The sequence below is a fragment of the Girardinichthys multiradiatus genome, chromosome 14 (assembly GCF_021462225.1).
Source record: "Girardinichthys multiradiatus isolate DD_20200921_A chromosome 14, DD_fGirMul_XY1, whole genome shotgun sequence".
NCBI classification, from domain to species: domain Eukaryota; kingdom Metazoa; phylum Chordata; class Actinopteri; order Cyprinodontiformes; family Goodeidae; genus Girardinichthys; species Girardinichthys multiradiatus.
This window is the reverse complement of record NC_061807.1, coordinates 38,827,467-38,850,157: the sequence shown is the minus strand read 5'-3', so window position 1 is coordinate 38,850,157 and position 22,691 is coordinate 38,827,467. Positions and strand designations below refer to the sequence as shown.

The 22,691-nt window shown below is 39.8% G+C and overlaps 1 protein-coding gene across 7 annotated transcripts in view; it reads left to right on the top strand.

Moving 5' to 3' along the window:
• Window positions 1-396: 396 nt before the first annotated feature.
• sorcs2 (sortilin-related VPS10 domain containing receptor 2) overlaps window positions 397-22,691 on the top strand; it is a 397,907-nt gene continuing 375,612 nt past the window's right edge. For 3 of the 7 annotated variants that reach the window (XM_047385727.1, XM_047385725.1, XM_047385726.1), the window contains exon 1: window positions 397-1,351. In XM_047385727.1, the coding sequence (XP_047241683.1) occupies window positions 1,028-1,351 (324 nt within the window). In that variant the 5' untranslated portion in view covers window positions 397-1,027. The remainder of the gene's footprint in view (window positions 1,352-22,691) is intronic. The other 4 variants (XM_047385728.1, XM_047385729.1, XM_047385730.1 and 1 more) reach the window with 3 other exon arrangements.

Here is a 22,691-nt window from a genome sequence, read left to right as displayed (position 1 = left end):
CATATGAGGTGTGGATCTTTGCAGCTCCTCCAGATTCAACACAGATTTCTTGGATGCTTTTCTGGTTAATTCTCTCCCTACCCCGCCTGCAAGTTATAGAGACAGCCATGCCTTGGTATGTTTATGGCTGTACCATACTCTTCATTTTCAGATGATAGATTGAACATTGCTTTTTGAGATGGTCAGCACTTGGGATGTTGTTTTAAAACCTAACCATGCTTTAAACTTTGCCACAACCTTCTGTCCCTTTGTCTTCATGATGCGGTTTGTTCCCCTAATGTTCTCTGATAGACCTCTAAGGCCAGGAACAGAACAGATGGAGTTATACTGAGATTAGATTACTCACCAGTGGACTTCGTTTACTAATTAGGTGCTGTTGATGATATTTAATTGCACTTGATTTATGGGGTATCAGAGTAAAGGGGGCTTGTAAAAAAATCAAAAAGAAAATGAATGTAATGAAGTCTATGGGGTATAATCACATCTGCAAGGCAGATTTATGATTATTGTAAAAGGCTTATTTGATGGCTGTCTTGTTCTGTTTCCTTCATTCTCCAAAACAAATTTACTAATAGATCCCAGTAGATCAAGGTTAAACATTTTATTGTCTAAAGCATCAAAGAATGCCCTCAGATTTGGTCTCTTCTGATTAAGGTGTACTGAGTTCTGGTGGCACCTGTGCATGTTTCCTAAGGAATAAATCAAAATACATTACAAACAACCAACACTGGGCCACACATGAGTGAATTCCCCACTGACACCACATGAAGATGGATTGAGTAATAGGAGAGCGGTGACAGCACGCTGCAGCTGCAGGACAGCAGATGGCACCGCTGCGCCGTTCCTGCGGATTGTTCTTGGCACGGAGACGCGTCCACGTTGTTCATACTGTCTGCTTTCGCTCCAGTTCCCCTCTCTGCGTTCCACCCTCACTCTCTGCCTCTCCAGCTTACAGTGTGCACCTATCTGTCTCCCAGAAGCATCAGCAGCCTTTCCATTAGTCTCCGCGCTACTACGGCGCAAAGGCATGGCAGTTCTGCGCCCGGAACGAGCGGTCTCACCCGCTGCGAATCTCTGCATCTTCCTATTGACCGCCGCGGCGGTGTGGACGGCGCTGCCCGGAGCCGTGCGTTGTGACAGCGGGTCTTTAAGCCGGCGCAGCGGGGAAGATCAGGCGTTTGACGCGGGCGGCGGGGAGAGAGGCTCCACGGCGGACGCGGGGAGTTCATCGCGCTTCAGGAGAGCCACGTCCTGGGATAAACAGATGTCCCTGCTCAGCAGCTCGTTTGTGCTCAAAGGAGATGCAACGCACAACCAGGCGATGGTCCACTGGACAGGAGAGAACAGCAGCGTGAGTACCCCTTCCACTCCTTTCCGTCCCGTCCCGATCCGCTGGCTTCCGTCCATCATCCCCTCCCTCTTTGTTACATTCCAGCATCCATCAGCCCCGCTCAACCTCAGCGCACATCCCCAAGAACAACTTATTGTTCTAGCTGTGACAGACTGCTGCTGGAGCAGGAGGAACACAGCTGGGTTTTACGCGTCCAGGTGCGCCACCTTAACGCGCGGTAGATGGGCTTTGTTGTCAAGTCAGGGGCAAACAGATAACTACATCCTCTGTCCAGGTCACATGATGCCTTGCTTACTGGCATATTGTCTGTCAACTCAGACAATTCACAGAATTTGGCGTGCCATCGTTACCACTTTTAATTAAGTTTAGAAAACTACTATGAATTCATTTGTGCTACTGTGGATTATTACATTCTGAGCGAGTCCAACACTGATGCGTGTGCGAGCGCACGGAGCCCGTCTGGAAACGAGCAGCGCGCACAAACGGCTTCAGAGCCATGATAGAAATTGTAATGAAGCTTTGTGGAATGCTGCATTTCTTTGTTTATTTAAAACCCTATTTGGAGAAAATGATAATGCAGGTACAGTGCCTTTTAAAAGCTTTTATTCCCCTTAAACCTTACATTTAATCACAACCATAAACTTCAATGTATTAACTGGGATATCAAGTGATAGATGCACAAAATATGGGCATAGTTGTGAAATAGAAGGAAAAGGATACATGGTTTTCAATTTTTTTGACAAATAATCTGAAACTTACAGCCTTCATTTGTGTTCACCTGCTCACATGAGTATGCTTTGATCTAAACATTGTAGCTCTGGCTGCATGTTCAGGGTCATTGTGCCACTGGAAGGTCAACCTCTTCACCCTAGCCCCAAGTCTTCTGCAGCCTCTAACAGTTTTCGTTAAGGACTGTCCTGTATTTAGTTTCATCCATCTTCCCATTAACTGACCAGTTTCCCTGACCCATCTAAAGAAAAGCAACCCCACAGCATGACTGTGCCATGGTGGTTCCACCACCATGGCACAATCATGCCACTTGTCAATTTTGCATATAGGCCAGGAAATTCAGTTTTTTGTTTCATCTGATCAGAACACTTTTTCCACATTATACACCTGACACCTATTGATGGAGACAAACTGCAAATTCTACTTATATATTTCTTTCAGCAATGGCTTTCTTCTTTCCGCTTATTATATTAAAGTTGGATTTGTGAAGTGCACAACTTGCAATGGTTTCTTGTTAACAGAGAGTCCCACATGAGCTCTGGATCTCTGCAGCTCCTCAAGAGGGCCATTGTTAACATGGATGCTCTGATTATTACATTCCTTGCAGGGCTGATAGCCATTTGTTGGTAGGTTTAAAGTTGTGCCGTTTCCTTTCTATTTCCAGATGATGGATTTAAAAGAGCTCTGTGAGATATTATTTTATATCTCTTATTATTTTAGATCCATAACCTGTCTGTCAGGACAGACTCAAATACCACATCTTGTCTTCTTCTACCTCCACTGTAATATTTGGAGGGTGTCCTAAGAAATGAAAAAGGCATTTTCAAAATTTGTGCTTTTTTCCCCCCTCTTGGAAGCAGTCAATGGAGACATCGTAAACAAGTGCAGTCTTTGTGGATGGATATTGACAGACATCAGGCGGGGTGTGTGCGGTGGTGGTGTCTGCTGGGGACATCCCTCGCAGTCAGAGCCGTTTTGTCTGCGTAGCCGCTGTTATTCTGGCTCCTCTGGCAAAACTGGGAAGGAATGATGAGTCTAGGAAAAAAGATGAATGTTTGCTGGGCTGAGACAAATTGTTTGGTAGATAATGTGACATGAGCAGATAGCATATTATGGGATTGTTGGCATATGCGTGAGAGAGTTTAAAGCTGCTTTGTGTATTGCTTTAAAACCAATGGAGAAGCTAAAAGAGCTGAACAGAAGCTGGAGATTTTGAGAATTAGCAGAATACAACTGAGGAACTGCTTTGAATGGAAATTAGTGTTAAAGGAGATCTGCTTTTAACTGTTACATTGTGCATGATGGAGCTTTTAAACTAACAAAATTTTTGTTTTGGTGCTTTTTGTGTTGAGCACTTAAACCTATGATGCTAAATCTGTAATTGTGCATTTTTCCAATTAACATGCAAATGTTTAATTGTTTCCCATTCACACATGGCCTGATCTTCCTAATATAGTTATTCCTACATTGCTGCACTTTTTTCCACATCAATCAGCCTATCCGGGGCTTGGAGCTCTGGCCAATGATGCTTTGATATGTTGAAGAGATGGGTATTAAATTGCAACCTTCTGTTTGGAGCCTATTTAGCACACAGGATACACTTTCCTTTGATATATGTTTTAGAAAATATGTCTGAACATTTAGTTTTAAATTAATGCATTAATATTTTGCCCTCCGTTGATGTCCCAACAGCCAAAACATGGTAACAATTTATTTATTGTTGAAAGTTTTCAGACAACTTTTTAAAAATAGTTCTCCCTTAAAGTAAAACTTCTCCATACTTTCTGAATAATGGCTGCTTTTTCACTCAATTATTTTCTTAGTTTGGCCTTGTAGTCAACAGTTTGTTGTTTTTTCATCTTTTTTAGTATTTTCAAACTTACTTCATAAGAGCTTGGTTGTGTTTGGAAGCTAGAAGTTCCAAGTTCCAGGTCAGAAAAAATGACATAAACTCCCCCTGAAATCAGACTTCTGACTTGAATAAATATGGAAGAAAAAGTATTGAGAATCACTATTTGTAAATACATTCAATTTGCTTTAGAACTCATTCAATTAGGAGAAATACATTATCAGCTGGTGTTTCACTGAGCACAACAATTAGCAAATCCCATTCAGTTCCCAACTTGCAATAAGAACATGCCTAAGTAGGGCTGTAAAGTCATTCCCAAATTTGAATTTCCACTTTGGAAAAAAATCAAATGCAGCATTAAAAACAGTAGCAGTTAAAAACTGTTACGTGCAACCTAATCAACGTTTAGGGATTCATTTATTTTTATTTTCCCCATGATAACCATTAGGCAGATAAATATTGCAGATAGGGTATTTTCTGTTGTTGCTCAGGGTGTTGTATTTATATTAGACACCAATTTAACAGTTTGTTCTGCATTGAGTTTAGATGTCAAAGCAAATACAATAAGTTTGAAATTAGTCTTAGTTTAAGTTTAAGTTCAAGTTCTGGTTTGAAATAAGCCTGATGTTTCCAAACAGCTGGTACAGCTCAAGAATAACTTATGGGAGTATAATGCTTTGGCATTTAAGACTTCATTCAAGTAATAAAGAACTGACATTCTGCCACTGGACTGTTGTTTGTCTTATGGGAAACTTCCTCCAGCTTTCCTCTTTTTTCAAACAAAGCGATGAGGCTGCAGGGATTCTCGTACTCAGGCTCTACTTGTCTCCAGAAGTCCGAGCTTGACTTATACTCAATTACCTGCGTATGTACACTGAAAGGTCAAAAAGAGTGAGTTCATCCCGGTCTAATAAACACAGAAAAATGGGGCCATTCAATTTCTTTGGGGTTGACATTTATGAGCAGTGTGCAGATTGATGGAACATAAAAACTAATCTCCACCTCCTTTCTGGTTTCATTATGTCAGTTTTCAGTCTTCTACATGTAAATCTCTGCTGAAAGGGTCAACAGCCCAGGTGACGTCCATTCCCACATCAGTCTCAATAATGTTTGGTCAGACATGTGATGGAAACCAACTTCCACCTCATAGAGTCCCAATCACTTTAACAAGAAGACAAATGGCTCCAATAGTTTGAAAGTACTCCTGTTGAAAATAACACGTGAGCTTTTAGGGTGACATTTACTGTTCTTCGGCAAGCCGTGATTGGTCATGTGATGGACGAGGTTACAGTACAGCTTTTCCTCAGGCAATCTACAGAGGAGTGGACAGTGTGCAGAACTGTGTATGTGTGAAGAAAAAAGGAGGAGTGGCTTATACAACAATAATTCAAAACACTTTCATTCATGTCGTACAGCATCTGTATTTTAACTCTGAATTAGCAAATAAAGGATTTCTAACAGATAACTTGCAGGGAGACAGGAAAAAGTCATTATTACATACAATTTTTATGTACCTGATTTTGTGGCAGTCAATGTACATGTGAGCTATATTTCCATATGTCAAAAAAGCATAAAGGCAGCAATGTTGTTTTAGGCTGAATAAGTACTGTATATTTAGTTTATCTCAGTCATTAGTTCAGCCTGGCGCTACAATGGTCATTGCAAAAACATTTCCTCCAATAACAATCAGATAGAAGTTATCATTTTGATAACCAAATCTACTCACACTGAAAACCTTCATTAGCAAAAACAGTTAACCACCCAGAAGTAACAGGGCAATTTTGGCTCATGTTGGAGTACAAACACAGTCTGTAGCAATGGTGACGCATGCAGAAATATCAAAGAAAGCAAGTATGAAAATAGTAAATAAGAAGAAGATAGTGCGGCGTGCTTAAACTACTGGACATTTCATGTCAATATGGTGAACTACTTGCTGTTGTCAGTGAGGCACACAACCAGTTAATATCTACGTCTCATTGGTCTATTCAAAGGAAAACACTGCTGTTTCATTTAACTATAGGTAAATGAAAACCTGGAACTGGTCTATAACCTACACTGGGGTATGCCGCAACTCCACATGTTTCCAGTCTGCCTAAAACATAAAATAGAAGTGTAGCTCATGTCTAAAAACCATATCACACCGTAAAAAACTGTAATTTGTTTAAGCACTGGTGTGCCTTGATGTTGGTACGTTTCATGACCACTTGACAGACTTTGACAAGGGTCAATGAGGCCAGACAGCTTCACCGTGTAATTCCCTGGCATGTCGAACACCAATGATGTCCCAAAGGCCTAATGTTGTAATCAGTTGGTATGAATGGACACCCACACACATCGTATCATCCTTCATAGTGTCGGTAAAAAGTGCAAAGCACATTCTTGGAGTTTTTTGAACACTACATTCAGTGATGAAGAGATGTGGCTAAAAATTCATTTAAAAATATATTTTCAAGGGATGAATCCCACTTTAAGGCTTTTTCTTCCCAAAAACTCCTGATCTTTATGGTTCAAACCAGAAGAATTTAATGGCATTTGCTTAACATGCCTCTGTTTTTCTCAAGCTGGCATTTAAAAGAAGGCATTTTATTAATGGCTGAAAGTGGTAAACAATCATCAGTAGGGTTAAAACATTAAAACCAAAACTTCTTAAAAACTTCAGCATTTAACCATCTCAAATTATATTGAGAGCTTTGGGGTCAAATGTTTGAATCCATCTGAGGAATCTATGAAAGACTATTCGCTTTGCACCTTTTTGCAGTTGGTCATTTACATTGCTTTAGAGGAAAACAAAAGTGAGATTAAAAATTACATTAGAGACAAGAAATATATCTAAACAATAATAGTAAATGAATATATGAACTGATAGTCTTGGATCTTTATGGGAATTCGAATAATGTTTTCATTTTCATATAAACAAGCGAACAATGTCAGATTATCTCAGGTTTTCAGTGAATTGCTTCCAGAGTGGTGGAGCATAGGAACTAATTTCTGCCTGCCTTCTTTAAGTTCTGCTGAGTGAGCAGGTCTCTGATAACCGGAGGGGTCTATAGTTCAAACCTGACCATCAACTCTGAAATGTATATAGGCCCAAGACCTTTCAGTGACTTGTAGACCATCAACAAGATTTAAAATTATATCCCTTTACAATAAGGGAGCCAGTTTAGTGAGTTAAGGACTGGTTAAGCGCTTTGGATGAGCTGCAGCTCTCTAGCTGATGTGTGTTTTTTACAGACCTACAAACACACAACCATATGCATTCAAGAGTTGTTCTGTGTCCTATTTCAATAGGCGAGCCTTTATTTTAGCAATGATAGTAATAGGCTAATTTAGTCATTGACTTTACATGGTTGTTAAAATGTAGCTCTGAATCCTTGGACATCTAGGTTTCTCGTATGCTCTGTGGTCTTTAGCCTCATTGAGTCTAGTTGTGCGCTGATCTTTGACCTTGCATATTTTTTGTTAAAACATTTACTTTTGGCTTTTTTGTATTAAGTTATAGGAACTTCTGAACCATCCCACTCATTGGTATTATAAACATACTGACTTAGTGTCTGTAATAAACTGTGGTCACGTGGTGACACAAAAACACATAGTTGTGTGTAATCAGCATACGTTTGGTAAGAGTGTGGTACTCAGAAATCGGAACTAGGGGAACCACAGATAATGGACAAAAGTGGCTTGAGAAGGAATCGTTGAGGAACCCGATGTGGAACCTTTAATAGGTCAGATTTACAGTTGCCAAATGACACAAAGCTTTCCTGCTCTGCCAAATGGAGTTTAAACGAAAATTAAACACGGAAGACTCACCACCCCCGCCACGTCCAATCACTCCTCACTGGCTGCTCCAATCAACGGCAGGTCCACACTCCTCCTCAGCCAATCATCTCCCAGGGCATCACTTTTAAAGACCCTCTGCATGGAAAACACTGCTCTTCTGCTGTGCTTCGACCCTCATCCACCCCTTCTCCACCATGGGCTCCCAACTCCTTCCATACCAAGGCCTACACCACCACCAGGATCGGATCCCAGGGGGGGAAGACGTACCTAATCATAATCCTAAGATGTTTATTCAAACCTACTTCATCCTCAGCGTTTACGTCTCCCTCAGGGGTCCGAGCACCAAAGAAATAATCTTTCATTAATAAATTCTTTAACCGTCTTCTTGTTGTTTCTTCGTTATGTGAGTCTTTCCAGGTTGAAATAAGATTTAAAAAAATCTTGCACAGTGCCAGACAATCCTAACCTCTTTTCCACTCATTTGGTCAGTGTGCTATGATCAGCTGTGTCAAGCACGGCATGGAGATCCATTAATACCAATGCAAAGAGTTTAAATGCATAACTGTTAAGATAAATGTTTTTTTAAAACCTTCTGTAAGGCAGTCTCAGTGCTGTGGTATGGACAAAAATCTAACCGAAAAGCATTGGGAATATCATTATTATTATTATTTTTTATCTACAAAGAGTAAATTTGTTTTCAAGAAAAACATAAAATGCATGGCAATTATTTAAACAGAACTTAGCGTCCCAGAGGACATCCCTGCAAGGGTGAAGCTGTATAACATGACAGCAGTTTTTGACTGAAGAGAGCCTACGCCACTGAGAGAACTCTCTTTGTGTCTGCCTCTCTTCTCTCCAAGTTGCTGGCTGGCCCTGGGGAATCCTGAGCCATGTTCTTCTTCCATCTATTTCTGTGTCTTCTTTGTGGCGACAAAAAGCTTTGCTCTGTCTATCGCCCTGATGTATGCCTTTCGAAACTGCACTGGGCATACAATAGGGTTTCTCTTGTTTACGTGGCTCGTTTGTTTTGAGGAGAGGCATGCTTCCACACCTGTTTATTAACAAAATCTGCGAGCATGTGTCCGACTTATCCCTGGTGGGCTGTCTCGTGATAGCCCAAATGAATGAGTGCCAACAATGACGCTGACCGACCAAACTCTCAGCGCACCCTCAAACCCGCTAGGGAATTGTAAATAATTTCTGCCATTTCCTGGTTTAAGAGCTCTCCTGGGTGAATTCTGACTCTTCAAAGCCCTTTTTTTAAAGGTTTTTTTTGGATTAACATTATGTCTTCACTGTTTGCTCAGTAGCAGCCTGATATGTTAGTCTGGACAAAAAAGATGATGAAAGTATTTTGTCTGTTTATACTTTCATGTTGATACAGAGTAAGTTAGGTATGTATGTAACTAATCTGTAGCAAGAAATTACCAAGCTCGGAACAGATGTTTCTTCTCGGATGAAAGACTAACACAGATACTACAACCTGAGGTTAAATTGTGGTGGTATGAACAAGGATGGTGCTGTGACTGCTTTAGAAGTCTATGGCTACTATGAGAAGTACTGAATGGGTGTTTAAATGTCATACTAAGCAGTTGCCACCAGTGCACCAGCTGGTGCCATTTGGCAGAGGTTTCTACAAGATAAAGGGATGTTATTATCCTTCAAAATTGTCTGCTGAATTGCTAATGCATTTAATGGGTAACTACTGGGTAGAGGTTTCCTCACCTCTTTTTATTACTGGGTCCAGAGAACCAGATTATGATGCCAGTAATTAGTATGGTCAGTGCCCTCACCCCCCAACCATCTAAGTCCCAGAGCGTGTGACATTGATATCCTTCCTCTTTGGTCACTTTGTTGGCATTCTGACCCTTGCCTATAGTTGTGAAATATGAATCATCACTTAAAGAACAAGATCCTGGAAAAAGGAGGGTGAAAAAAGCTTCCTTTATTGAGTGACTAAGTTCAGCCTTAGACATAGAGTAAGCTCCATCATACAGAGGGAGCTTCAGAATCAGGATGCCCTCTTGAGGTTTTCTGTGTTGGACTCTCTTGGAGATCCTGGGGCATGCTCAGAACTTGCTGTTGGGGATATGTATCCTTTCTGGCCTTGAAACGCATTGGTATGCCCCAGGATGAGCTGTCTGGGTTTCCCTCCTGGAGCTGTTAACCTCCACATCACAGTCGCAGATAAGAAGGCACTAGGTGAATGGATGGGTTCCAAACAGATCTGAATTTCATAGAATGCACGTTTTCTTTATGGATACATGGGAATCTCAGGGTAAACAGGTTTCTTTCCACATTCCAAAAACATGAGTGGGAGAGACCGGTGTCTGTAAATTGCTTTTAGGTGTGAATGTGTGTTTGAATGGTTGTTTTTGTGCGTTTCCATTATGCCTTACAAAAGATTTGCCCAGTTTGAAAATTCAAATATTCATTAAGATGAAAAATCTTTTTACAAAAGGTGTGAGGCAGGTTGTACCGTTGAATGCTGGAATAGGTTTCAGCCCCACCAACAACCCTGAAGATGATTAAACTCATACAGAGTGAAGGAAAAAAAAGTGATGCCATTACTGACACGCATTATGGGTCAGAACAGTTCTAAGGCGTTGCCTACTCCCCAGAGAGAAACGTTTGACCTTAAGCAGTTTTACTCAGATTTATAATCAACATAAAAATAAAGAATACAAAATAGAGAGAGAAACAGCAAAGCTATCTTATAATTACTAGTAGAAGTTTCTACTGGGGATAAAGGTAATTTTCCACCTTGGAACAGGCAGCGTAAAGGACTTCACTGTCCCCAGTGAAAAGCAGTTCACTCTTAAAGACCCTTTCCTGACAGACCGTGGCTGAGCTGAGCTGTCCTAGAAGAAGTTAGGAGGAAGGTACAAAGCACCAGGAAGTCTGGACTCTTCATCCAGACATTAACCAGTTTTAAAAGCAATATTCCTCCATTATCGAGAAGCATAATGGGTCAGAACAGTTCTAACTTCCCTCTTTCCCAGGGAGAAACATTTGATTCTATGTTAATAAAATATGGGCCTAAAAGTATCAAGTGCATTCATTAATTTCAGTCTGTAGTCCAACTTTTCTTTACTTTCCTTTCTGATGGTACTGCAGTGTACTTCTTTTTTTACTGCAATGTCCTTTTTTCATCATGTAAAGCACTTCGAATTTTTTTGTTGTTGAAATGAGCTATGCAAAAAAACATGCCTTGCCATGAGATACTATAACATACTTTTCAATTTTGTGCTCCCCTAGAGGCAGACATTTACTCATTAATATAAATCCCAGTCTGGGAGCAAATACAAAATGTTACCAATTCTAGACCTTAACATTGATCTTTGTTTTTGCTTAGAGACACAAAGAAGGTACCATTTTTAAGCCTTATCCTCTGCTTATTCTAGCAATACACACACAACACCCTAGGTATCAACATTTCTTGTTAGCCAATCAGGTCCAATGATTCTGTTTACATCGGATGTAAACATGACTTTGGTTGAATTTAAGTCATGGGATGGATACTCTTCTTCTGCATGCGAAATCTTGGCTCCTGCAGGTGTATACACACACATGTGTAAGCTACCGTGCTGTTTTGTCACACGTACACACATCCTCCATCGCACGAGCCATCTTGACTTAATGTGAAAGCTATTGAGTCACGCTTCATGTACTAAACAGACAGCTTACTTTGTTACCATTTGTTCCTTGGAGGAAAATCATTTAAACGAGTATAAAGACCCTCTGTATATTTTTTGTCTAACCTCATTCATCCTTCATATATTCGGTTCTCCCTGTCTTTTTCTCTGCATTATCTCTGAATGACAAATAAAGCCCAGGCACTACAGACTTGCCAACCAACATTGCCGTCAGGATACATCTCGTCAGGGTGGCTCTCCAATGTTGCAGACAGGCTGCTGGCTTCCTGTCATGGGTGACTGATGCCCATCCTGCATAACAGCTTGAGAAATATATGGCTGCAAGGTTTATATTGTTTCAATACAAAGGCTTTCTTGCATAAAATAATATTTAAAATCTTTTGCAAAGGCCATATCAGTTAATTTAACTGTAAATATGCTCGTAGCTATCTCGTATCTTTACGAGTAAAAAAATCTTGCTATTGTTATTTCAGCTATGGTTTGGGAAAATTGGAGCTATGATTAGATTCAACCCTATTAGAAATAGTTGGTGTTGGCTAATATTTATGCTGATAATAGCTTGCCACACTTGTTTGATCAGGTGTAACAATATACCATCTTACAAGGCAAGATGATACTCTATTCTGAGTTCACAAGAGTAGATTATAGAGTTTGGGGATAACTAAAAATCCCCAAGTTTTTCGTTTTCACTAATTAAAGTAAAGGTTTTAAAAATCATCCAACTGTGTTTTAAAATTCAAATCAGCGCAGAATATTCCCGTCTAGGTCAAATAATTGTGTTAGCTATGCTTGTCTATTTCTAAGGTGGTCTTAGCGTGAAAAAAAAACAATCATTGAATTCTTGCTTTCTGTGTTTTTGTAAATAGAATAATTGTTTCATAAATTTCAAGCTCTTTTTAAATCTCTGTTTAGTGTAGAATCTGCCTCTTGAGGTTTCACTTTGGATCAGTCTAATTATGTAGATTTTGAAGTAAAAATGACAACATTCCAGACTTTTTTTAAAAAGAGTCAAATAACCCTTTAGCTTAGCGCGGATGAGAACCTACAAAGCAAATGCCAACTTAAGTGTTGTTAGCGGCTAATGGTTAAGCAGTGGTGGTAGTCTCTCGACATAACATATCGTTCACATTTTGTCTCTCTCACTATGTCACCAATTCTCCTTTCTGCTAAAAAGACTAAAAATGACATGGAAAAATAAAAAATGGTAGAGGTTTCTGCGGAGCATACATAACCGAGTATTACCAGCCCAACAGCGTCCTTGTTAGTAGACTCTATTAACTCAAGAAATCCTTCCCTTTGAACTTCAAAATAAGAGTTTCAAACAAAGATGCAAGTTGCCAAGTGTAATTGAGGGTTCCTAATAAAAGATTACATTACTTTTTCTATATAAAGTCACATGGTAACAGCACATGGACGGCACTTTGCAAGAAAGGCTTCACTTTGATTAGTAATAATGTGGCTTTTTAATATCATTAGAGCTCATGCTCGAGATTGTGTCAAACCCATACTAGTTTGACAATATACAATTGTGTGCTATTTGGGAAAGAAAACCTTATGTTAAACAAATACCATTTACATTTGAATTGATCGATTTCAAGTTTTGTGCTTAATGAGTAATGAGAATTATCTATCAAAGTGAGCCTGCTAAGGCAACAAGCATCTTAGCATTCTTAGCATGCTAGCTTCTTAGTCAGAGTCAGGAAAAATAAAATTCTGATTTGGAAATTCGGAAATACCCTGAAAAAATCAAGTAGTAAAAGCTGTACTCTAAACATACTGTACAATATCTATTTGTAAACATATCTGTTTACTATTTGATTGCAGAAAATAGAGAATTTCATTGTTATCGGCTTGTAATGCATATTGTATATAGAACGGAAGAATATATTACATTGTTTTCTGACTCAGAACTAGAATGCTTGGAAAATTGTGAATTTTCCAAAAAAAAGATCTCTCTCCCTTCATTCAGACTAAAACAAAATATACTTTAACTGACAAGTACATTTTTTTTATATATTTTTATACGTTTACTATTGTTTTGTAATTAACTACATCAAACTACAGAGCCCTGTAGATAATTTTGAATTGTGGTCTATTAGGATTTGTTCAGTATTTCACTTTTATTAAGACATATTCACACTTTGAAGTCTTTCCTTCAATTGTAGATCTCCTTTGGCTGTAATCTTCAAAGGTACCTGCAAGGTGAGCATCATGTGAAAAAAAGTGTTCTTTGTGGATGTGGATATGCGTTCTTTTTAAACTGTTGAAAATGTTTCCACCTGCGTAGACTGTTGAAAGTGTTATATTTGTGATTAGTTTAAATTTGTTTTATCTTTTTTATATTTTACATGACAAAGAGCTGTAGAGGCTTGAGTTTTGCAGACTTTAAGTTGTAAAGACAATAGATCGCAACATTAGCTTCAATGTTTTGCACAGGAAAACCTCAACATGTTGGGTTGGAAAGCCTGGGTGGACTTGCCATCCTTCTGATTGGCAGATAACTGCTCGCTCCTCCTGAGCAACGTCTTCGGTAAAAGTATAAGGAAGCAACTTTATCCAAACTTTCTACTCTTGGGTTCATGAAGGATACTTTATGATGTCCATTGAAGCATTGCGTCTCGGAGGTGTTAATTCTTGTACTTCTTTAATTAATCTATCCACAGAGAGACCATGACATCTTTGTCCTCAGCGTCATTCCTTCTTAATGTACAAATTATGTTTCTCTTACTCTGAAGTCTCCAGAAAGAACAGTCCTGTGTTGCTTTTAGCTAATTCTCAGTCAATTTATCTCTGAAGTGAATAGAGTTAATTAGCAGTAAGTTAATTTGATTTGGAACACTCTTTCTTCCCTCCTCACAGTTAATAGGAAGCAGCATTCATCAACTATTCTTTGCTGAAGGTATTGACTTCAAAGAGAAGCCCTTGAGTTTTTAAAATGACACAAAGACATTCCTTTGCGCTATTTCCAGTTCTAGATTTAGAACCTTTTGAAATGGTCCTCAGAGCATTGGACTAGTTTATTTTGCATGGTGGACCTGAACCACTATTTATCAGAAAGTAGTGAAAAGTTTTGGGTTCCACCACATGGTAACTTTTATAATTTTGCCATGTTCCCAGATATCCAAAGTTTATCTAGTAGTTGAAGCCTGAGCCTTTAACTCAGCTCTGTCTGCACTTCAAAAGCATCTCTGTTCTACTAGGAATGATGTGCTTACTTTCTGTGCCAACCACACCTACGTGCTCACACAAAGCTTCCAAAAGCAGTAAAACCTGAATAATCATACGTTGAAAGACATGGAGGCAGCCAGTAGTTCTTTTCTCTGGAAACGCAAAAAATTGGGCTGAATGTATGTGACTCATACAACGGCAATTAGTGCACCGGTGTATCCGGGGAGGTGTGATGTTGGAGGCAATCAAGTGTGGGAGGGAAGAGGAGAAGAGACAGAAGAAAACAACTCTACGCTGAGGTTTTTGTACATCTAAACTCAGTGTATTCCTCTGGTGGGTTTTCAACAAACGCGCTGTCAGAAACAGCGGTTGTTTTACATGAAAAACACAAGGCCGCGTGTTGGGATCAGAGGCTGGCAACGGTTTAACACATTCCACTTCCCAGGCTGTTACTTCCTTCTCCCTCTTTCCACCTCACTGTGCGTCCCTCGCCCACTTTATGCAGGGTGTACTTTAGCTTGACTGATGTGTTCCGGTGAGTGAGAACAAAGATGCAAAGAAGCGACAAATTCAATTACTCTTTGGAGTGCTGCTCACGACAAAGAGTGAAGTCAGGTGAGTTTAGGCTCGGATGTAAAAGGAAGCACTAAAAAGGCATGACACTCTGACAGAAGGAAATTTAGGCTTTAATGCAAACTAGGCTGGTGTTTTTGTGGGGTTTAACAAGCAGGCAAAAGTTTCAAATATGAGCTGTAGGTCTTGAGGTACCAGCAATGAACCAGCAATGGAAAGCTTTCATTCATGTACGTTTCTAAAATAAATGTTTTCTTGTTTTTGTGATGACGCTTAGATCATTATGATAAATAAAAATCACTAAAGTTAAACCAACTTTTATCTTCTTCCAATTCCAGTAATGTGTAGCGCTAGACTCTCAACATTATTCTAAGTCCGAACACCAATCCAAGCTCCTTCAGTCCAAAACCTTTTCCAGTTAATGCAAGATGTTGCTTCTGGTCATCGCTGCACAAATGAAAACTTGTGCTTTGGGGCTTCCCATAGAGTAAGAAGCTATTTCTAATTAAAAAACTTATACATGTAGCTTATGTTTTGGGGTTAGACTTACCATATAGTGTGGGTGGACCCCATGCTGCTCGATAGCTGCAGTACCAGAATTTAGAATGGAGGTCAGAGCTGAGCCCACTTTCACAAGATCAGGTCAAATCCTGAGCAACTGGTTCCCATTTTGAGTTAAGTTGAATGAATTTGAGTACTACTACTACTACTCCTACTTCTTCTTTGTTCAATTTCATGATTGGAAGCTGTATTACATTCTCCCAGGGGATGATCAAAAAGTGTACCTTAGTCATTTCCTTCCTGCTGCGAATCTTTCTCCTAAGCTACGATGTAATATTAAACTATCCCAATGGGTCACTTTGATGTTGACACAGGATATGTGATCTTACCTTTAGCTGATACAACTGACTTGGCCTCAAGTCCCTTGTTAAGCATAAGAACATAATGGAAGCGGAGCACAGATGTGTGAAAAGGTAGACTAAATCTAGTCTTTCATTTAGTATGTTACTGGCTCAAAAGGCAGATAAACTTTGAACCCTCTTTTTGTCCTTTACTTCTAATGTGTTCATTAATGAAAGTTCATCAAGGGAGCTTCATGGCAACTTTAAAAGAGTTGTAGTAAAACGTCTTAAATTGAAAGCATCTTTTGATTGAGAGTAACCAAAAAAAATCCCTGAAGGCAGAAGGAGAATATTGAAAAACAAAATGATATACACTACTGTGCATATTACATGGAGGCAGTATCTATCTATCTATCTATCTATCTATCTATCTATCTATCTATCTATCTATCTATCTATCTATCTATCTATCTATCTATCTATCTATCTATCTATCTATCTATCTATCTATCTATCTATCTATCTATCTATCTATCTATCTATCTATCTATCTATCTATCTATCTATCTATCTATCTATCTATCTATCTATCTATCTATCTATCTATCTATCTATCTATCTATCTATCTATCTATCTATCTATCTATCTATCTATCTATCTATCTATCTATCTATCTATCTATCTATCTATCTATCTATCTATCTATCTATCTATCTATCTATCTATCTATCTATCTATCTATCTATCTATCTATCTATCTATCTATCACCGTCCGTCCGTCTGTAGTAACTGTGTTGGTTTTAGCTATCGTAAATTCCGGATTATAAGCTGCTACTTACTTACTACTGCGGCCTATACAACGGTGTCGCTAATGCATGTTTTTTTTCATGCCGCTAAAAACATTTTGCCTGGTAACAGTAGACCAATCAAATTGATGAGTAGTTCAAAGAGGTCCAATAAACTTGTGCGATTAATCAAGAGCGCTTTCACAATTCAGTTACCGGTATTGTAAATCAGACATTTATATTCACCCTCATCAACATGGAAAATCACCAATGGGTTCCGAAAGGCTGGACTGCTGCATAATTAAGGGGACCGGGTGTGCTCAAGTCAGGGCGTCAACGGAGAGGCTGCAGTGAGTGACAAGATCCTGAGGCTGTTCCATTCAGACACTGAAAAACAGGACTTTGATTGTTTCAGTGCACAGGAAGAAGATGAAGAAGGCGATCAATGACTTTTGACCTGGTAGGCTGCAATGTATATCAGTTAGGAGGTATTGGAATCTTGTTCGTGCACTGTTCAGTAAAAAAGCATTAGCAACGAAATTTGTGTGTTACTGATAATGTACGTATATTTAAAGGTAGCTGTGTTAGCTACTGTTTATATTACCATATAGATTAAGTTAAACATTTTAAATTCCTCACGTGTAATATCTTTCTGTGTAAATCGTATTACAACGTGGGACATCCGATGCGGCCTGTATAAGTGCAAAATTGGTTTTTGGAATTTACAGTATTTATTAACATTTGTACTGGTTTTCATCTGGTTTATTGTGTTCCACACTCAGTGCTGTAAAATATCTACGTATGAACATGTACCTTTTGTGTTTGAATACCTAAAATGGAAAGAAATATTAGTGTTTATTGCTAACAGTAGCTAGAGCAAAGAAAAATGGAAGTGTTGCATCATTCTCCGAGCTCCAGTTTGCAAGACGAATGCAGCATTTAACACCATACTGTCTAAACTCAGGCATTGTAACTGTGTTGCAAACTATAGCAAAGTTTTTTTCCCCAACGTTCCCCTTCTTCAATGGTTTGAGATTGAAATACATATTTTTTTCCCTCTTAACTGTGCTAAGTTATCTGTTTATTTTTGCAATTGGAGATTTTTTTCTCAATAACGAATAGAGTCAGTGAAAGAGAAAAGAAAGTGGCGGATTGAAGGAGTGTCTGAGACACTTTGGGATAACGCGACTAAACACAGGCAGTGCATCATGCAGGTAATGAGATTCTCCACTGTTTAAATCCAAAGCCCCTCAGTACCAGAAGAGGACAAACAAAAAACATTTCTGAAGTTTTCTTTCAGAGGGAAACTAACCAAGGCTCACTTGTGCATAAACACACTTTCACACTCTGCGTGTTTGAATCCCCACCCTCCCTGTGTTTCTCCTTATCCCCTCCATGGATCTGGGCAGCCTGTTTGTATGCAAATATAGTATTTGGAAGAACCCCTGTCGATATATTCACGCGTAGAAAAATCCCAAAGAGACTTGCCGCTGCTGTGGTGGAGTAAACAACACTCCAGCAGGGCAACAGAAGCAGGAAAAGGAAGCATGTTTGCCCTTTTTGTCAGTGTATGTCTATTCAGTAACAGGCCAGACTTGTTCTTGTTGTCTCTTCTGGTAATCCCTTTCTCATTATCATCCTTTCTTTTCATTTGCCTCTGAAAAACAGCTTAGTGCCAAAAGCTGCACCAAAACACAAGCTGATTTCCGTAGAGTAGTATCTCTTTTTGGGTTTGGGAGAGATTTGTAAAGCTGCTGTTCAGCCGAAATCTGTGTAGCTTTGTGGGATTATTTGCAGGTCATTGTTGGACCTGCTCCTTGGTCTCTGTGCCAAAACACGTATCACTCAATTAAATGACTCCCCAAATGATTTAGAAAAGCATACACTATTCTACCCATCTAATGCAAAAACTGTGTGCCAATGAATTAAGATTACATTTTACTGTATTTGAACTACAAAATATTCATCAAAATATAAACAGTTTCGCCACAAAATATCAGGCTTCAGTTTGACTGTCAGGAAGAGGGTTGAGAAAAATGATCAACAACAACCGAAGAGTCTGTTTGGTGATCTCTACCAGAACAAAACACAAATAAATTAAATTAATCTAAAATAAAGTCCTTTAACATCATCTCAAATGTGTCAAATGATTGGAGCTATTATAAAAAGGACACAGTGCTGTCTTTGTATATATCTGGGGGGGAAAGAAATCCTGAAAAAGGTGTGTGTGACAGTATATGCTTTATTCAAAAAAGTTTAACTGTCTGAATAGAAATCTTTCAAAGGGGATACATTGATAAATCAGGCGTGATCTCAGGAACACCTGATGCAACCAGACACCTGGGGAAGGTCGTCAAAGACCCGTGATTGACTCTAAAAGACTTGCAGCATGACGTGGTGGCAGCAGCCACTGAGCTTTAGTTTCCATAGTAAGACTGTGTTTCTCATCTGATCCGCTCTGACCTGATCTGAAGACACATATTAAAAGCTAAAGGACTCAAAGGCACAAGGAAAGTCGAGTTCAAGTAGCTCACAACTACATAAATAAGCTAAGGAAGTTTTGGGATTTTGTTTTGTGGAGCGATTAACCAAAACTGGAACTTTCTGTTCCTATAGATAATCAAAGCAAATGTTGAAAAGAATACCATGCCTACAGGGGAGCATGGTGATGGCTTAGTGATGCTCTGTGATTGCCTTGCTTCCTCAGACGCAGGAGACCTGCAATGTGTGGAAGGCAAGAATAATTCAATCAAGTATTGGGGAAATCCTGAAAGAAAATGTCATGTGAGAAAATTGAAGTTTGGGTGTTTGGGATCTGTAGGTCATTTTAGAAGGTGTTCTAGAAGATGCTAGAGTGGCTATTGTACGTCTCTGGTGAGATTTGAAAACAGGGGTTGCAGCGTGCATACAGAAGAATATTAGTGGTCTAAAAAAGAGGTCTTTGAAGATGGTCCATTGGGGTACTGCAGGGGAGTCATGAGATTTTTGGCTAACTTTACCTCATTTTTAATATTTTTTTTAATTTCAAACTTATGTTTTTAAACACACATTAATGTGAATTCAAATCAATTAAAAGGAGGCGTAAAATGATGTCTCAGTCAGAATTGCGCATATTCAGTGAGCACACCAGCTGAACTGTCACTTACAGCATGACCCTCCATGCTGTAAGTGTAAATATATATATATATATATATATATATATATATATATATATATATATATATATGCCCTGCTCAAAAAAGTAAAGGGAACACTCAAATAACAGATCCTAGATCTGAATGAATGAAATATTCTCATTGAATACTTTGTTCTGTACAAAGTTGAATATGCTGACAACAAAATCACACAAAAATCATCAATGGAAATCAAATTTATTAACCAATGGAGGCCTGGATTTGGAGTCACACACAAAATTAAAGAGGAAAAACACACTACAGGCTGATCCAACTTTGATGTAATGTCCTTAAAACAAGTCAAAATGAGGCTCAGTATTGTGTGTGGCCTCCACGTGTCTGTATGACCTCCCTACAATGCCTGGGCAAGCTCCTGATGAGACGGCGGATGGTCTCCTGAGGGATCTCCTCCCAGACCTGGACTAAAGCATCCGCCAACTCCTGGACAGTCTGTGGTGCAATCGGATCATCTTGCAGGAACTGCTGACACACTCCAGCCACATGAGGTCTAGCATTGTCCTGCATTAGGAGGAACCCAGGGCCAACCGCACCAGCATATGGTCTCACAAGGGGTCTGAGGATCTCATCTCGGTACCTAATGGCAGTCAGGCCACCTTTGGCGAGCACATGGTTGGTCATGCGGCCCTCCAAAGAAAGGCCACCCCACACCATTACTGACCCACTGCCAAACCGGTCATGCTGAAGGATGTTACAGGCAGCAGATCGCTCTCCACGGTGTCTCCATACTCTGTCACATCTGTCACATGTGCTCAGTGTGAACCTGCTTTCATCTGTGAAGAGCACAGAGCGCCAGTGGCGAATTTACCAATCCTGGTGTTCTCTGGCAAATGCAAAGCGTCCTGCATGGTGTTGGGCTGTGAGCACAACCCCCATTTGTGGACGTCAGGTCCTCATACCAACCTCATGGAGTCGGTTTCTAACCGTTTGTGCAGACACATGCACATTTGTGGCCTGCTGGAGGTCATTTTGCAGGGCTCTGGCAGTGTTCCTCCTGTTCCTCCTTGCACAAAGGCAGAGGTAGCGGTCCTGCTGCTGGGTTGTTGCTCTCCTACGGCCTTCTCCACGTCTCCTGGTGTACTGGCCTGTCTCCTGGTAGCGCCTCCAGGCTCTGGACACTACGCTGACAGACACAGCAAACCTTCTTGCCACAGCTCACATTGATGTGCCATCCTGGATGAGCTGCATTACCTGAGCCACTTGTGTGGGTTGTAGAGTCCGTCTCATGCTACCACGAGAGTGAAAGCACCACCAACATTCAAAAGTGACCAAAACATCAGCCAGAAAGCATAGGTACTGAGAAGCGGTCTGTGGTCCCCACCTGCAGAACCACTCCTTCATTGAGTGTGTCTTGCTAATCGCCAAAGATTTTCCCTGTTGATTATTCCATTTGCACAACAGCTGTGAAATTGATTGTCAATCAGTGTTGCTTCCTAAGTGGACAGTTTGATTTCACAAAAGTTTGATTTACTTGGAGTTATATTGTGTTGTTTAAGTGTTCCCTTTATTTTTTCGAGCAGTGTATATATGTGCAGATGACCATAACAGCAATAACTATACTTGTCAAAAAGAGGCTGAATAATTTTATGACTGTAATAAGAAGTGGCATTTAGTGCTTCTTTTAAATGTTGTTCTCAATTTGTTTATTGCAAAAAGCTGCTGTTTTTTTTATTTAAAATTGTTTTGTTTTCATTATCTTTTGTAGGTGGGTGGAGACTGCCTTTGATGCTTATGCAAACAGCCTTTAATATTAGCTAAGCCATAGATATTTGAAATTGGTCTCCCTCTAAACAAAAGCTGACAAAGCTTATTGTGAATGACAAGATATTTTGTCTCTGGACACATTGCTATACCCTCAAAACACTTTGAAAAACAGCTCATTTTCAGGAACATCAGAGCAGGAAGAACTCCGGTGTGCAGTGAATGAAACCAGTATTCTTGATATCAAAATATGAAACTGCATCTCTCATCAGGGTCTATCCGGTTGTGGGTGGATCATTTTTTTGTGTTTGCCATGTGTCTGTCCCTGAAAGTCCCATTCCAGTAGTCCACAGAAAGAAGACATTGTTTTCTGCAGTGTTACAGCCTTGTCAATCCCATTCCCCTCTGTTAAACCTCGCCTTTCTCTCAGCCCCCTTTTCTCGGCCCATTCCTGTGCCTCTAGTTCTCCAGCCAGTGAAAGGCAGTCAGTCTGATGCCATTCGGAAGCAAAAGAGCACAATGCCTGATTGGTGTCAATTAGCTAAAAGCTATACTGAGACGTCTTTTGATTGAATATGTTTGCATACATTATCTCTTTGTTAGTTTGCTTGCTTTTCCGGGTGATTGATTGTCACATGGTCAAAATAAAATGAGTGTTTTTCTTTCCCTTCTTTTTCTGAGGAACCCTATTATGGAGCTAGACTCCAATACAGTGGCCAGTTGCCAGGAGGCTGCCTTTATTTCCCAGTCTGCTGCTGCCACGGGCTCTGTACTCTCCCCGTTTTGACATACTGGGCGAGAAGCTTGTGTGTGCTTCAGAAAAAGGGTGTTAGAGCTCCGGTTACTGTCTCTTTCCACATCAGTCACAATCTAAGCCAAAATCTCCATGACCTCGTTCTCATTAGGGATGCTTCTATTGCTAAGTGCCAGGCTGCAGCTCATGAGCCAGTCACACTGGTCTTGAATAGATGTTGCCTGCTGCTTCTTGTGCCTCTGAAAAACAAGCACTTCTACAAAACAAAGTCTCGTATGTAAACATGGAAATTTATGCGACGAGTTTTGTCAGCT